We start from the raw sequence: 15881 nt of genomic DNA, 5'->3' as shown, positions 1-15881 counted from the left end.
TGCTGAACGCCTGGTGGCAAATTGCCAGTGCGGAAAGGAGGGGATAGTGAAAGAGGGTGTGGGGGAAGGACTTTGGGATTTCCGGTTCAGTACTTCACCCCCCCATACCTACCCAGGACTTCACACTCAAGGTGTTCCAAGATGTTGAGTTTTGAGGTATGCATAGGAGTTCTCCAGGTATAAATGGGGGCAGGGGGTCTTCCAGGCAGAGGGGCCTGATTGGGGTCAGCGGTAAGAAGAAAGTGGAGGTTCAAATGCCCAGGAGTTTAGCTTTCTCCTGTAAGCGAAAGGGAGTCATGGAGGGTATGAGAGGTGGGGAGGGACCCCCATTAGATCCCCAGGATGGGGTGGACCAATAGGTGAGACTGGTGTCCAAGACTCTCATCCCCAAGTAAGACTAAGAATGCCCAGGCAAGAGCTGAGGGAAACTGGTGAATGGGGCCAAGCAAGGCCTCTCTAAAATGGGGCCAAGCAAGGCCTTTCTAAGTCTTACCCTCCAATGAACCTGCCTCCATCTGCCTTGGACTGTTCAGCTGCCTGTGTGACCCTCATTATTACTGGGTCCCCTGCGCTGTACTCCCAGCCTGGAAACTGCTGGATCCCTGATGTGTCCCCAGCCCCAGGAACCAATGCCCAGTAGGCACTTCATAAGTGACCAAGGCAGCCACAGGATAAGGCAAGGAAAACGCAGCGTAGGCAGGTCGACTGGAGAAGGAAGCTGGCCTTCTGGGGCAGGTCTTCCGCTCTCGAGAGGCTCCACCGGCTCTCTGCGCCCCCTGCTGGCCTCAGGACGGAACACCGGGCACTCACCCCGTTTCCTAGTCCTCCCATGGTTTATAAAACACCAGTGATATAACTGGGGCTGCGCCGGGTGCAAAGGACACTTGCTCTGAGGGGGCAAAGACCCAGTGTCTCCCCTCCCTTGGAACCCACGTTCTCCAAGACAAGTCCTTTTGGTTTCAGAGATCTATTCTTTGAAAGCCACTGACTCTTAAAATGTCTTCATCCTTAGGACATACATAGGGGAATGACCAAATCCTGTTTCTGGTTCAAACTACTTAGCTCCAGAGAAGCTGGCGGGTTCCCTGCCTCTCCGCAACCTGGCCATGACACGTGGGACAAGAGTCTTTACCTGGCAGAGCCTCAGTTTTCCTGTCTGTAAAAGGGGGTAACGGAACCTGCCCCTGCCACCCCAGGGTTGTGAGTGGGAACTTGGCACAAGCTGGACGTCTAAACAATTGTGATTTAAATCCCAGCACCCCACCAGCTTGCTGTGTGACTGCAGGCAAGTTACTCAGCCTCTCTGTGCTTCAGAACAAAGGCACTGGGTTGTGGAAGGGAGACTGTTCAGTCCAGAAATCCTCTCCTCATTCATACAGAAATCTTATCATTCTTAACTCAGTGCAATCATAACATCGGCCACAGACTGAGCCCCAGGTCATATACCAGCGACAGAAATCCCAGTGAATCAGGGCCCCCATTCCGCCCACTCAGGCCCTCGGGCGGAGGGGGACCCCAGTGGACACTAACCTCTCAGAAAGACACACAAGAAATCACATATTTCAACTGTTTTATTTGCTTCCTGGGGTGTCAAGTTTGGGACCTTCCAGAGCCCAGCCCCCAGCAAAGTCATGGCAGACCCTTTCCCAGCCTGGGCTCCCAGACAGGACAGTTTCAGACAAGGCACTCATAGGGAACTCTGGGGGTCAGGGAGAGGCCGCCCCGGGGCTCAGGGGACAGGCCCACCTGTGGGGACAGAAAACCCAGTTACCTTAGGTAGGAAAGGCTTTTCCTAAAGAGGCATTTAGGATGAGCTAGAAACCTGAGATGTTAAGGGAGCCCGAGAAACACGCCAGGTCCCCACAGGGTGGGCAGAAAGCCAGCTCTGCTTCCCAAGACCCAGATGTGGCTTCCCTGGTCCCTGGGGATGCCACAGGCCTTGGGAGCAGAGAGCCCAATTCCAAACTGGCTTTCTCTGGGATTCGCTAGAGACAAACTGTGCCAGCCTCAGAAGTCGCTCACCCAAGACCCCCAGCTCTGTAAATGGCTCTGGTGACCCTGGGCTGGGCCCTGAGGGGGCCAGGGACCCCCCCACCCCCCCGCAGAGCCTGGGGTTTTTTCTCTCTTTCCCAGCTCATCCCCTTTCTCTGTGCCCCATGCTTACTGGAGAGGCAGGCACTTCTGTGGGTCTCAGGGCAGCTGAAAATAAGGCCTGGGGCGGGGCAGGGGAGTAGGAAGAGAGAAAAATGGCCAGGGGAGCTCAGGGCTGGACCTCACTTCCCTGCTGCAAAAATAGAGATGCTCTCCCTCCTGGCCAGCAGCCCCAGGCCCTTATGAGGCACTTGTGCCTGGGGAAGGGAAATTTCATCTGGGATATAAAACCAAAAGCCCTCTTCGGTCTGCTGGATACGGTGGGATTTGTGGCCTCGGGGAGCCACCTGGGAATGAGTGTCCAGGCTCTGCCCACAGGGACCACCAGCGCCCCACACCGGCTGCAGGCTGCCACGGAGGCTGGAGCCCAAGGAGAAGAATGGGGCTTTGTCCCTGCAAAGGGGACTTTTGGGTTTAAACACTCCAAGGGGTGGAGAGGTCAAAGGTCAACAGTCTAGACAGTGGCAGCAGAAAAGAGGCCAGGGCAGTGGGCGGATTTCCAGGAGCAGCTCCCCTCCCTGGCCCAGTCGCCCCTCCACCCCCACCCCAGGGCACACAGGCATGGGAGCACACACACACACACACACACACACACACACACACACACCAGCTGGCCTGGCTTCCTGGCAGAAACTTCTAAGACAAAAAAAGGCATCCTGAATCTCCTTTTCCAGCCATCCCCCTGGTCAGGCCCTTTCTGTTCTAGAAGTCACCATGCCAGCCAAGAGCAAGGTGGCTGAAAACGACTTTCCTTGCCAAAACCACTGCAATCGGACAATTCCGCAAAGGCCTGGCGCCTCTCGGGAAGCCATGATTTCTGTCCCCCAACCTGCTCTTGTCTCTCCCCATGGCCAAGGGACCTTGGCTGTTCCTTGATTGGACCATGTGGCCCAGGTGGCACAAACCCAGTCCACCAACTCCAATTCCTGCTTCTTCCCTTTTTTTCCTTCTTACTAACGTCTCCTTACTTCTTTTTCAAGCTACGAGATCACGTCCATACCACTGGCCTTTTTTCGGTGAGCAAGGGGGAGCCGAAGGGGCCGAGAGAGGAAGAAAGGTATCAGGTGTAGAGGGTCTGACATCATAAAGGAGACATTACCACCAGACACCCAGATGACCATTGCTGCCCCTCTCCCCCAGCCTCGGCAACCCCCACGGGGGGCCAGAGAGAGGCCCCCACTCTGCTTTCTTACAAGAAATTCCCCAGCAGCCTTCCCACCACATCTCTCTGCCCATTCTTCTACCTGGAACACCTGCCGCCCAACCATTCGCATCCCACTTCACAGACCCATCCCTCCGCCCCATTCTGTGTGCCCACCTCCGCCTGAGACTCTGTAAAGAACAAGGGAGCAAGAATGGTCCTACATTCTCCCTTCTCACGGGGGGACATTTCAGTCCGAGACCCAACGAATGCAGACAGACACACCATGGAGAGAACAGATGAGTTTGCCCAAAAGAAGAAACATTTTTCCAATGTTTAAAGTGGAAAATCAAAGTAAAAAAAAGCTGGCAGTAAGTGAGTGAAGTGTTTAATGTCTGTCTGATTAAATGAGAATGAGCAAAATGCTCTGCGTCGTGGACGAGGACAGGATTCGAGCTTGACTTGATGAGAAAACCTAAAACTGTTGCAGAAACACAAAAATGACACACATACACTCAACAATGATCAGACAATAAGTTATACTTCTAAATTTCTGAATCACATGGTGCTTTAAACAGAGAGGCAAAATGAAGACAAAGGAAAGACGAAAATGTGGAGTTTGGGGAGGGTGTGTCCGGGTTCTAGTGGGTACCCAGCTAAGCTGAGGCCTGGCTCATCTCCAGGGTCCCCCTCTTTTCCCTCCTTATCTTGCCTGAATTCGTTTCCTCCTTCACACCCCTGCAGATCAGACCTTTGGGGAACAGAGCTAGAGGAAGCCTAATGTTCTCCTTAAGACCTCTGGGGGTATCCTCCTAAGCTCCCCACATCCAGAACAGACACAATTTCTGCTCACAGAACCCTGCACAGCAGATTTCTCAGGAGACGACAATCTCAGACGGGGGATTTAAACAGGGCATTTCTGGCAGACGGCAGGCTGGCGTGGAGGGAAGTGCAGAGTCCCAGTTCAACCTGCCAGCCATAGGCCACGCTCACTGCCAAGTGCAGGCCCCGCGTCACCCACCTGGAGCCACTTTCCCCTCCAGAGAAAACCCAGGATCCAGAAAATGCATTTAACTCAGAAACCCGTCCACCTGGTTCCCAAGCGGCAGAGCCGCTCAGCCGAGGCAGGAACTCCCCTGGCCATGAGAACAAGAGGCCAAGAAGGTGAGTGTTTAAGAAAATGAAACAAAACAAGCATCTCATCTGTTTTAGGAAGAACTGCATGCTGGGTAACACTGACCTGATCCAACCCGCATCAGACTCCAGCACGCCTCGCACTTCGGGAAAATTCGGGAAATTATAAAAACCCCGTCTTCCTCCCACCTCACCCCCCAGATAGGAGAACACTTCCAAAATGTGTGTTTTCCTCAGTTGGTGTCACCGCTGCTGTTGTCATTCTTTTCCTCTGATGGATATCAAGGTCCTGCCGAGTTCGGTGGCCTCCCGGGGGACGTTCCTCTCATCCCTGGTTGCTAAGTTCAAAGTTGCCAGGGAGTGAGATCAAAATTTACTCCTGAGTCCTGGGCCCATCTCCAGAACCATCTATACAGAAGCCCACTGGCCGCTCCACCCCCCTCCTGCTCAAACACGCCAGCACACATGGAGACCAGCAAACTCCAGCCCCCAGGCCCCATTCTGTGCCTCCTCACCCCCCACCCCCACTTAAGGAGAAAAAGAAGCTGGTCCCCAGCACCAAGCCTGCAAAACTCTGGGTCACATGTGAGGTGGGTTTGCAGCTGCTACAGATTTTTACATATTAAAAAAAAAAAAGTCATGTGCAAGGTCAAAATGACAAGGGCTGTTTTCCCACCCCTGCTCCAGAGTCCCCAAGGGTACAGCTCACGGCTCTGGCTCTGGTGTCAAAAGGGTCAGCTCACCTTTTTAACCACCTGGGGCAGCAGCTTCCACCCCCCTCTCCCCCACCTCCCTCCCATGGCCTGGCTAAAGGCCCCGCTGGCCCTGAGGAAAGGGAACTCGATGTCAGCTCCAATACAAAGACGTGGGTCCTGTTTTCAGAGAAAGAGGCAAGACAGGGCTGCATCCCAGGAAAAAGAAAAGACATGTTGCTGTCCACGAAATCCTGCCTTTTAACCAAAGGGAATATAAATTCCTCTGTGCCCAAACTAGCACTATTGTTTTTAAAAAAGAGAATAAGAAAGAGAAGGAAAAAAAGCCCCAGCCATATCCCAAGGCAGCCCTTTCTGGGGCCATCCCGACTGTTGCGACGTGGTTCAGGGCAAAGACTCTTCAAGGAGGCTTTAAGTTTGGGAAAAACCAGTCATGGATGGAGGGAACTCCAGAATCCCTTCATCAGAGACTTAGAAAAGCAGGTGAGCAGGTGGCCCCAGCTGAGGGCTCAAGAGCAAAGACCCACCTGACCGGGATTCCCTGCGGAGATCAGAAGCCACCAGCTTCCAGTCACTGGGGCTGTGTCCCCAGATGCAAAGGGAAATAGAGAAAAAAAATTTCAGCCACCTCCTTCCAGGCGATCAGCCCTTTCTCAGAGGAAGAAGGGAGAGGAAGTGTGTAAGTCGGAATATTGATCCAAATCAGATCCCCAGCTGATGCGCTGATCCTCCTTGGCCAGGTCCTGGGAGGGCGGACATCCCTCCTGGGGTCTCTAGTAGGACGAGATCTTGGGAGGCCCAAGAGGCTCTCAGTGTTTGTGGCGACAGCTGATTTTGCCTTCTGACTGCTCCAGGACATCCAGCATCTCCTCGATGATGGCCCGAAGCGCCCTGCCCAGCTGGTCTGCGTTGTAGGGCTTGCCCAGGGGAGGCACGTGAACAAAGGCTGAGCGGCCATGACTCTGGTACAGCGAGGTGTAGTAGGTGAAGTCACAGAGGTACCTAAGTTTCAGGGCATCGGGGGCAGGAGGAAGACCAAAACGGGGTCAGAGAGTCAGTAGTGGGACAGCCTCCATCCAAATCGGTTGTAAGATCCCCAACCTCGCCAGAAATCTCCAAGATGGAATATGCTTGTCCCCCCTATCCTCCCCACCCTGGCTCCCCAGGTTGGCGAAAATGAACAAATCTGGTAACTCGGAGTGCTGGTGTGTACGGGACGAAGGAGGGAGTGGGATACAGCTAGTTGCCCCAGGGGGAGGATTGGGCAGGCTAGGAATATGGCAAAGGCCTGAGCTGGATGACAGGTTCTTGCTGGTTTTGGAGACTCTACCTTCAGAAGCCGTCTGCAGGAGGGCACAAGACAGATGAAGAAGGTGTTCGCTGCACGGCTAAGTATAACGGCACAATAAGAAGAACACGCTGGGGTCTGCATGTCCCTCCTCAAATTCAGTGTTGAAATCCCAGCTCCCCATGGGATGGAATTAAGAGGCAAGGCCCTTGGGAATCGAGAGCCCTTACGAATGGCATGAGTGCCCTTATAAAGGACATCCCAGAGGGCTCTCCTCCTCCTGCCATGTGCGGATGCAGCAAGAAGTCAGCAGTCTGCAACCTGGAAGGAGGCCTTCATCAGAACGTGACCAGGCTGGTGCCATGATCTTGAACTTCCCAGACTCCGAAACTGTAAGCCATCGCTCTTGGGTGCTTATAAGCTGCCCAGTCGGTGGTGTTTTGTTAGAGCATAATGAAGGGGCTGGGGCACAACATGACTATCTACGGAGAGAGGCGTGGCTTCACACATAGCCACACCGAGGAATGAGTACCATGTAGCCGTTTGCAAAGCATGCACTAGGCCCTGGAGGGGAGCGGAGATTCTGCCAAGACCCGTGTTGGGTGCCCGCGAGTGAAACCGAGGAAGGGGACTCTCAGGAAAAGGCACCTCCTGTCACTTTATCCACAGAAAAGCAGAGCAAACTAGGACAGAATCCTAAAGCAGCACTCCAAGCGTTCCCTAGGCAGCTGACCCTTAACATGGGTTCGAACTGCAAGGACCCACGTCTTCAAGGACTGTTTTCAAGAAATAGAAGACAGTACTGTAAATATATCTTCTCATGATTTTCTCCTTTAAGTTTTTAATTCCAGTTCATATATACTGTTCTATTATTTTTTAAAAGATTTTATTTATTTATTTGAGAGAGAGAGCATGAGCAGGGGGGAGAGGGAGAACCAAACTCCCCGCTGAGCTGGGAGTCCGATGTGGGACTCCATCCCAGGACCCCGGGATCATGACCTGAACCGAAGGCAGACACTTAACCCACTGAGCCGCCCAGGCGCCCCTACAGTGTTCTATTAGTTTCAGTGTGTGATATAGTGATTCAACACGTCCATCCATCACCGGCCTCTCAGCATGAGAAGTCCCCTCCTTCACGGCCACCACCTATTTCCCTCACTCCCCGCTGGTAAACCGCAGCTTGTTCTCTACAGCTAACAATCTATTTCTTGATGGGGCGCTCAGGTCATGATCCCAGGGTCCTGGGGAATCCCTGCTCCGCGGGGAGTCGTCTTCTCCCTTTCCCTCTGCCTGCCACTCTGTCTACTTGTGCTCTGTGCGTCAAATAAAGAAAGAAAATGTTTTTTGGTTTCTCTCTCTCTTTTCTCCTTTGCTTGTTTATTCTGTTTCTTAAATTCCACGCATGACTAAATCACATGGTCTTTATCTTTCTCTGGTTTATTTCACTTAGCATAATAGTCTCTAGCTCTGTCCGTGTTGTTGCAAACAGCTGGATTTCATTCTTTTTGGTTGCTGAGTAATATTCCTATGTGTGTGTCTGTATCTGTATCTCTATACAGATATATCTCACATCTTATCCATTCATCAGCTGATGCATACGTGGGCTGCTTTCATCTCCTTATGATTTTTGTTTTTTAATGTAAGCACTATGCCCAGCACTGGGCTCAAACTCACAGAGATCAAGAGTTGCACACTCGGGGCGCCTAGGTGGCTCAGTGGGTTAAAGCCTCTGCCTTCGGCTCAGGTCATGATCCCAGGGTCCTGGGATCGAGCCCCACATCGGGCTCTCTGCTCAGCAGGGAGTCTGCTTCCTCCTCTCTCTCTGTTTGCCTCTCTGCCTACTTGTAATCTCTGTCTGTCAAATAAATAAATAAAATCTTAAAAAAAAAAAAAAAGAGTTGCACACTCTACTGACTAAGCCGGCCAGGTGCCCCTCCTCATGATTTTCTTAATAACATTTTCTTTTCTCAGGCTGACTTTATTTTAAGAATACAGTACAGAACACATACAACCAACACAATGTGTATTACTCCACTGTTTATGTGACCAGTAAGTTTCTGGTCAACAGCGGGCTATTAGTAGCTAAATTTGGGGCGTGGGGAGTCAAATGTTACACAATTTTCAATTATATAGGGGGATGGTCAGCAGCCTTCCCCCCCACATTGTCCAAGGGTTAGTTGTTTATGGAAAGGTGTAGGAGGTTTTACAATTAAGTCTCAGATCTAATAGAGGGATTGCTAGGGAGAAGGAGAGAAGGCGAGAGAATTTTTCATGATGGGAACATATGAGAAGATATTCTAGAATTATCTGTGCAATTCAGAATTAGTTTTAAAAACAGAATGGTGGCGAATTTGGTTACTCCATTCAGTCTACTGAATCTGCCACCTGCTGCCTTTGGGCTGGAGAAGTATACAGAGTGCTGAGAAACAGAGACACTGGTGCTGACAGGACACAGAACAGAGAGGACTCAACTTGGTCTAGGGGGTTGAGGAGACCTCCCCCCCTGCCACCAAGAAGGCCACCTGTTGGAGCTAAGGCCTGAAAGATGCCTTATCAAAGGGAGGATGAGTTCTGAGCAGTGGCCACAGCATGAGCAAAGGCCCTGAGGCTCGAATGAGCATGCTGTGTTGGAGCAACCAGAGGAGGGTGGTTGGTGGGACTGGTGTGCAGTAGGGTCAGGGAGAGCGAAGGTAGATGAGGGGGGAGAGGTGGAAAGGGCCAAACCACACATGTCCTGTGGATGTTGGAGATAGGCTGGGATTTTATTCTAGGACACCATCTGATTTAAATGTGTAAAAGACTTGTAAGAGGCTATTTCTTCCTCAAACTGATGTTTACCCTGAACCTCAAGAAGCGACCTTATTTGGATACGGGGGTCTTGCAGATATAATTAGTCAAGATGACATCCTGCCAGACTTGGGTGGGTCCGAAATCCAGCAACGGGGGTCCTCGTAAGCAGGCCATGCAAACACATGCACGCGGGGAAGAAGGCCATGGGAAGATGGAGGCAGAGATTGGGTGACACAGCCCCAAGCCAAGGAATCCCCAGTGTTACCAGCAGCCACCAAAAGCTGGGAACAGTCTCCCTCAGAGCCTCCAGAAGGAGTGAATGTTGCCAACAGAAGGATCTGGACTTTGGACTTGGCTTTGGACTTCCAGCCTCCAGAACTAGAAGAGCATGAATCTTGGTTGTCCTAAGCAACCAAGTTGATGGGCTTTGTCATGACAGCCCCAGAAAACTACCCCAAAAAACAAATGCTTAGAGGGGGAGGACTGTCGGGCCCGGGCAGAAGGGCAGGAGGACCACCAGAGAGGTGGCTGGGGTAGTGCCCACGCAGCAGATGCCAGGGCTTGGGTGAGGACACATGGGCAGACCCACACGTCATGAGTCTTGGAAGCAGAATGAGTGGGACCTCTGGGAGCATATACTTAGCTCTGAGGCTCATGACTGGTGTGTGCTCAGCCCACAGAGGCCAAAGTCAACACACTTGGCTTGCCCGTTGCTAGCCTGGGCCAGTAGACGAGGGAAACCACCACTCACACTCACCCCCAGGAGCCCTACCTGCCAGCATCCTGTGAGATGGTCACGGACACGTCCAGGCCCAGCGTAGTGACCCTCTTACAGACAGCGTCCATGTCGATGATGGAGTCAATGCTTTCCGGGCCATCTTCCACGCAGCACTGGGAGCCGGGGCAGAAGCGACAGTTGTCCAGCCCCTTGTAGCCCTTGTTATGCCCACACTTCTCCAGTGTGACCGTGGTCGCCATGCCCGACACCCCCACATGCACCACGAGCTGCAGACAGACGGGCAGGGCTTAACCGGGTTTGGCCATGAGACTGTGGGTCCCATCCCCCCTACCCCGGACCAAGATGATGACAGCATCCTCCCTGGGGCTCTGCCCAGGGTCACATTGTTTCTGGCCCCCGGCTGCAGGAAGAGACCATACGGTCATCCCACTGAAAGGTCTGCCCAGGAAACATGCCCGGATGTGCAACATGCCAGGATGTTCATTGCAGCTGTGTTACCCGAGCTGTTACCAGAAACCACCTCATTGGCCATTACCAGGGGGCTGGCTTATAAATTAGGAGCTACCAGGTAGCTGTTAATGTGCCAAAAGCAGTTCTTTTTTTTTTTTCTTTTTAAGATTTTATTTATTTATTTGAGACAGAGAGGGAGGGAGGGAGAGAGAGAGAGCGAGAGAGAGGGCGAGCGAGCATGAGTGGTGGGAGGGGGAGAAGAAGGAGAAACAGACTCCCCACTGAGCAGGGAGCCCAAAGTGGGGCTCGAACCCAAGACCCTGAGATTATGACCTGAGCTGAAGGCAGATGCTTAACCGACTGAGCCTCCCAGGTGCCCCCCAAAAGCAGTTCTATAAGGAAGGATCTTCAAGACATATTGCCAAATACCAGAGACAAGGTGTAACCTCCAGGAATCTAACCTATGTTCCAAGAGGTCATAATCTGGGGATATAGCTAAGTGGCAGAGCATTTGACTGCAAAGAGGTAATAATCTGTCAGTTGTCACTTCAGTGTTTTTTCTAAAAATGAGAAAAAAACCCACGAAAACACTGGCAGGCTCAATAATGGAAAAACAGGTATATTCATTATTAAAAGTTGCCCAGCTGTTACAATGACGTCAGGGAGATAAGTTATTGAGCACTACATCTGAAACTAATGAAGTACTGTACGTTGGTTAATTGAATTTAATTTGGAAAACAAAACAAAACAAAACAAAACAAAAAGAAATAACGTTAAGGGAGACTTTTTCATGACCTAGGTAATAAGATGCTCATGATAAAATATTTATAAAAGGCAGAAGACCTCAAAGAATACAGTTGAATTTCAACTATTAATTGTGTATATGCTTACACACAGAAAGGGCAATACAAGCGTAAACATTTATATATGTAGACATTTAAAGTAGGGGCTGAGGAACATTCCAGGTGGCTGTGGTTGGCGGGGCACATGGCTAGTGGGCACTGAAAATGTGGCTGGTATGAACTGAGATGTGACATCAGTGTGGATCACACACCAGATTTTGGAGGCTGGGCACCTATATACACAAGGGAACATAAGATATCTCCATAATAACTCTTTTAAAGTTGATTATGGTCGAGATAATTTTTTTATTTATATTTTTAAAAAAAGATTTTATTTATTTATTTGACAGACAGACAGAGATCACAAGTAGGCAGAGAGAGAGGCAGAGAGAGAGGGGGAAGCAGGCTCCCCACTGAGCAGAGAGCCCGATGCGGGGCTCGATCTTAGGACCCTGAGAACATGACCTGAGCCGAAGGCAGTCACTTAACAACTGAGCCACCCAGGCGCCCCGACTGAAAATATTATTAAAATTTATTTCACCCATTTATTCTGACATTTTATTTTTATTTTTTTTTAAAGATTTTATTTATTTATTTGACAGAGAGATCACAAGCAGGCAGAGAGGCAGGCAGAGAGAGAGGAAGAAGGAGGCTCCCTGCTGAGCAGAGAGCCCGATACGGGGCTCGATCCCAGGACCCTGGGATCATGACCTGAGCCGAAAGCAGAGGCTTTAACCCACTGAGCCACCCAGGCGCCCCTATTCTGACATTTTAAAAAGGTTCCTAGTGGGACATTTAAAGGGTCCTAGGGAATGGCGTGATAACGTCTAGGGGGCCACGCTGGCGCAGGATGGAATTCTCTGGAGTTACAAAGTTCATTCACTGACTGGACGGCCCACACCTGGCGCTCCATAAACAGAATCGGGGAGCGTGAAAACAAAGCAGCAGCTGTAGTATAATGAGCTGAACGCTGATACTCCCCTCATACCAACCCTCCCTCCCCCCCCCAAAAAAACGTCCCTGTTCCACTGCCAGGAAACCCTGACAGAGACCTTATTTGGAAAAAGGGTTTTTCACAGACGCAAAAAAGAAAAGGATCACGGGAGGAGACCCCCCTGCATTGTGTGGGTGGGGCCCCAAATCCACTGACACGTGTCCTTCAGAGACGCAGGAAGGAAAGGCAGAGACACGTGGGGAAGTCCGTGTGACCGCAGACGCAGACACGGGAGAGACCCCGCTACAAGCCAAGGAACGTGGAACCCCCAGAAGCTGGAGGAGACCAGGCGAGCAGGGGTGCCGCTGCTGAGGCCCGGATCGTGGACTTCTGGCCTCCGGGAATGGGAGAACCCATTTCTGCTGTTCTAAGTGTCTACAGCGTCTGCTACAGCAGACCCAGGAACCGCATCCACGCAGACTGCTTTCAACCCCGCGGGCATATGGGCACCCGCGCGTGTGAGTGACAGCCGTAACCGCGGTGCCCGGTGACTCCCCAGGGCTGACTCTCTATGCGTGGAAATTAAAAAAAAAAAACACGTTCAGGGGCGCCTGGGGGGCTCAGTGGGTTAAAGTCTCTGCCTTTGGCTCAGGTCATGGTCTCGGGGTCCTGGGATCTGGCCCTGCATTGGGCTCTCTGCTCAGCAGGGAGCCTGCTTCCCCCCTCTCTCTCTGCTCACCTGTGATCTCTGTCAAATAAATAAACAAAATCTTTAAAAAGAAACATCAGGTTCATCCTTTAGGGTAATTTTGTTTGTTTGTTTGTTTAACTAGAAAGAGGCCAGACGGCACATACAGAGAGGAAAATGCCCACTCACAGAGGCTTCAGGGACATCTCACTAAGCCTCCAGGTCGCCTTCTACAAAGGGACGGATTCCATTTGAGACCTGACAGAAGAGCTACTGAGGAAGGAGATTTCCAGGGGTTGACCCTGGAAAATCCACAAGGGCAGGCTAGCTGGGAAGCTGGGCAGGGCCCCCACAGGCCACCAGTACCTCACCCATCAGAGAGGCCAGCACCCCCGCAACTTCCCTGGCAGCTTTCACTCCTGACCCCCTGGGGCTCTCCAAGTCCATTGTCTGGGCGGGGCCACATGTATCTGTGGTGGGAGGTTGTAGCTCCTGTCTTGTTTCCATTCCACCACATCTGGCAATAGCCAGTTCCCTGCCATTCTCATGCTCCCTTTGAGGAACCCCAAAATCCCCCTTCTCCTTCCATGAGGTTTGGAGGGAGGTGATGCCACTTCCTGGCCACCGAAGTAGGCATGTGACCAGGCCTCACAAATGAGAGCATTTCTTCCTTCCTCCAACCCCCCAGCCGTAGTGCTTGGCTCAGGGACTGGTGTGGGACCCAGGTGCACCAGTGAGAATCAACCATGGACTCTGGGAAATTACCAAAAGGAAGGTTGTTCTCCTTCAGCTGAGGGGCTCAGTTGGGAGGGTATCACCCAGCAGCCATCTGTCTTTGCCAAAGCAAAAATGAAGAGCAAAGCAAAGCTGAAAGGCCAGGAGGGAATGGTGATAGCACTGGGAGAGTGCCTGGATCAAGCTATACCTGAAGCATACAAACGCTGGCGTTTAAGCTGGGCTAAGGTGTGTTCTGACTGTCACATATAACCAAACATGTCATGACTGAAACTGACTGTCCAGTGGGACAGAGCTAGGCTCTGGGAGGTCCCAAATGTTTGCTCTCCTCCCTGACATCCACGGGTAACCCAGGAAAGTACGGCCCTTTTGGGGGACAAGGCCAGGTCATCAGGCAGGTGAATGAAGCAGGAACAAAGCCACTAACAAATCATCCATGTGTGGGGTGCCCACCTGCGGGTCCTGATGAGGGAGCACCTGCCTTCGCCCCACTCACCTGTGGGCTGTGCTTCTCCCACAGGGCAGGGATGAGCCTCTGGACTGTCTGGTACTCGACGGGAATCTCATACACGTGTAGGTCCACACTGTCACCAAGCCCGAGCTTCTCCAGCTCCTGGAAGGGAGAGGAGATAAGAGTGTTGTGGCATTAGGCAAGGGCTGCAAGGTGAATGAGCTACCAGGGGATACAGTGACGCATCCACAGAAACCAGGTGGGGCTCCTGACTCAGTGTGCAGAGTAGAAGGGAAGGTGCAAGCACTGGTCTGCCCCAAAGCTCCTCCCTCCCCCCACTTCCCCTCCCCCCAATCTCAAACTCTCTCCACATCTCTACGGGCAGCAGCATAACTCTGCAGTCTTCAGAGCTAAGCAGCCCAGTTTGAACGCTGTGTGACTTTGGGCAAGTTACTTAGCCTCTCTGAGCGTCAGCTTCCTCATCCATAAAATCAGGACAAAAAAGTACTTAATTCACAAGGTAGCTATAAGAATTAAATGAGCAAGTTCACATGAAGAATTCTAAGCCATGCCCGGCACATAGCAAGTGTTCAACTAATATTGGCTACCATTACCACATTTGTTTTTGCTGTTGTCATTACATTTCCTCTTTGTTACACCTGTTAAGAATTATTTATAGGGGCGCCTGGGTGGCTCAGTGGGTTAAAGCCTCTGCCTTCGGCTCAGGTCATGATCCTGGGGTCATGGGATCGAGCCCCGCATCAGGCTCTCTGCTCAGCAGGGAGCCTGCTTCCCTTCCTCTCTCTGCCTGCCTCTGCCTACTTGTGAGCTCTGTCTGTCAAATAAATAAATAAAATCTTTAAAAAAAAATAGAATTATTTATAGGGGTGCCTGGGTGGCTCAGTGGGTTAAATCCTCTGTCTTCGGCTCAGGTCATGTTCTCAGGGTCCTAAGATCGAGCCCCGCATCGAGCTCTCTGCTCAGCGGGGAGCCTGCTTCCTCCTCTCTCTCTGCCTGCTTCTCTGCCTACTTGTGATCTCTGTCAAATAAATAAATAAAAAGCTTTTTTTAAAAAGAGAATTATTGGGGCCCCTGGGTGGCTCAGTGGGTTAAGCCTCTGCCATCGGCTCAGGTCATGATCTCAGGGTCCTGGGATCGAGCCCTGCATTGGGCTCTCTGCTCGGCAGGGAGCCTGCTTCCCCCTCTCTCTCTGCCTGCTTCTCTGCCTACTTGTGATCTCTCTCTCTCTGTGTCAAATAAATAAATAAAATCTTTATTTAAAAAAAAGAAAAATAACCTCCTTATATTTAATAGGATTATTAAATTATTCTTTAAAAAAAAAAGAATTACTTATAGATCTGGTACTTGCTACATAGCAGGGTCTCAGCATGTGTTTACAGAGGGATCCACCTCCTTAGGGACCCTAAGGACCTTGAGCATGAGGTGGCTTAGAAACACCACAAATTGTGCACAAAACTGGGTTACATGTGCCCCTTTCTGGGGGAAATACTGATGCTTTCTTTCCTTGGATTCTCCATGTGGTCCAGCAAGTGTCCTCCTCTTAACTCCCTGCGTGTAGAGCCTAGGACCAGGTCTCTTTCCCCAGACGGCCCAAGGCACAGTAGGAACAGTGATCCCTCCATTCCCAGGTCCCAGGGGCAGGGAGATGAAGGTTTTTGGCGATGAAGGTTTTGGCTCAACATGAAACGCTGAGTATTTTTCACAGTAAAATTAATACTCTGAATAACGATTATTGGCAGGATTGTCTCCTTTCATTCTCCAGTCTCATGTACTGGCTTGAAAATGCTACTGCTGGTGGATGTCA

General features: G+C 51.3%; 1 protein-coding gene across 3 annotated transcripts in view; it reads right to left on the bottom strand.

Annotated features, from left to right (window-relative positions):
- Nucleotides 1–5277: 5277 nt before the first annotated feature.
- PGPEP1 (pyroglutamyl-peptidase I) overlaps nucleotides 5278–15881 on the bottom strand; it is a 28092-nt gene continuing 17488 nt past the window's right edge. For 2 of the 3 annotated variants that reach the window (XM_032867687.1, XM_032867686.1), the window contains 3 exons: nucleotides 14102–14218; nucleotides 9990–10222; nucleotides 5278–6141 (listed from right to left, as the gene is read on the bottom strand). In XM_032867687.1, the coding sequence (XP_032723578.1) occupies nucleotides 5949–6141; nucleotides 9990–10195 (399 nt within the window). In that variant the 5' untranslated portion in view covers nucleotides 10196–10222; nucleotides 14102–14218 and the 3' untranslated portion in view covers nucleotides 5278–5948. Of the gene's footprint in view, nucleotides 6142–9989; nucleotides 10223–14058; nucleotides 14219–15881 lie in introns of all 3 variants that reach the window. The other variant, XM_032867688.1, reaches the window with a different exon arrangement.

This window comes from Lontra canadensis, unplaced genomic scaffold (assembly GCF_010015895.1).
Source record: "Lontra canadensis isolate GAN:19392208 unplaced genomic scaffold, GSC_riverotter_1.0 scaffold35, whole genome shotgun sequence".
NCBI classification, from domain to species: domain Eukaryota; kingdom Metazoa; phylum Chordata; class Mammalia; order Carnivora; family Mustelidae; genus Lontra; species Lontra canadensis.
Note: the sequence above shows the minus strand (reverse complement) of the source record. Positions and strands in the feature narration are given on the sequence as shown.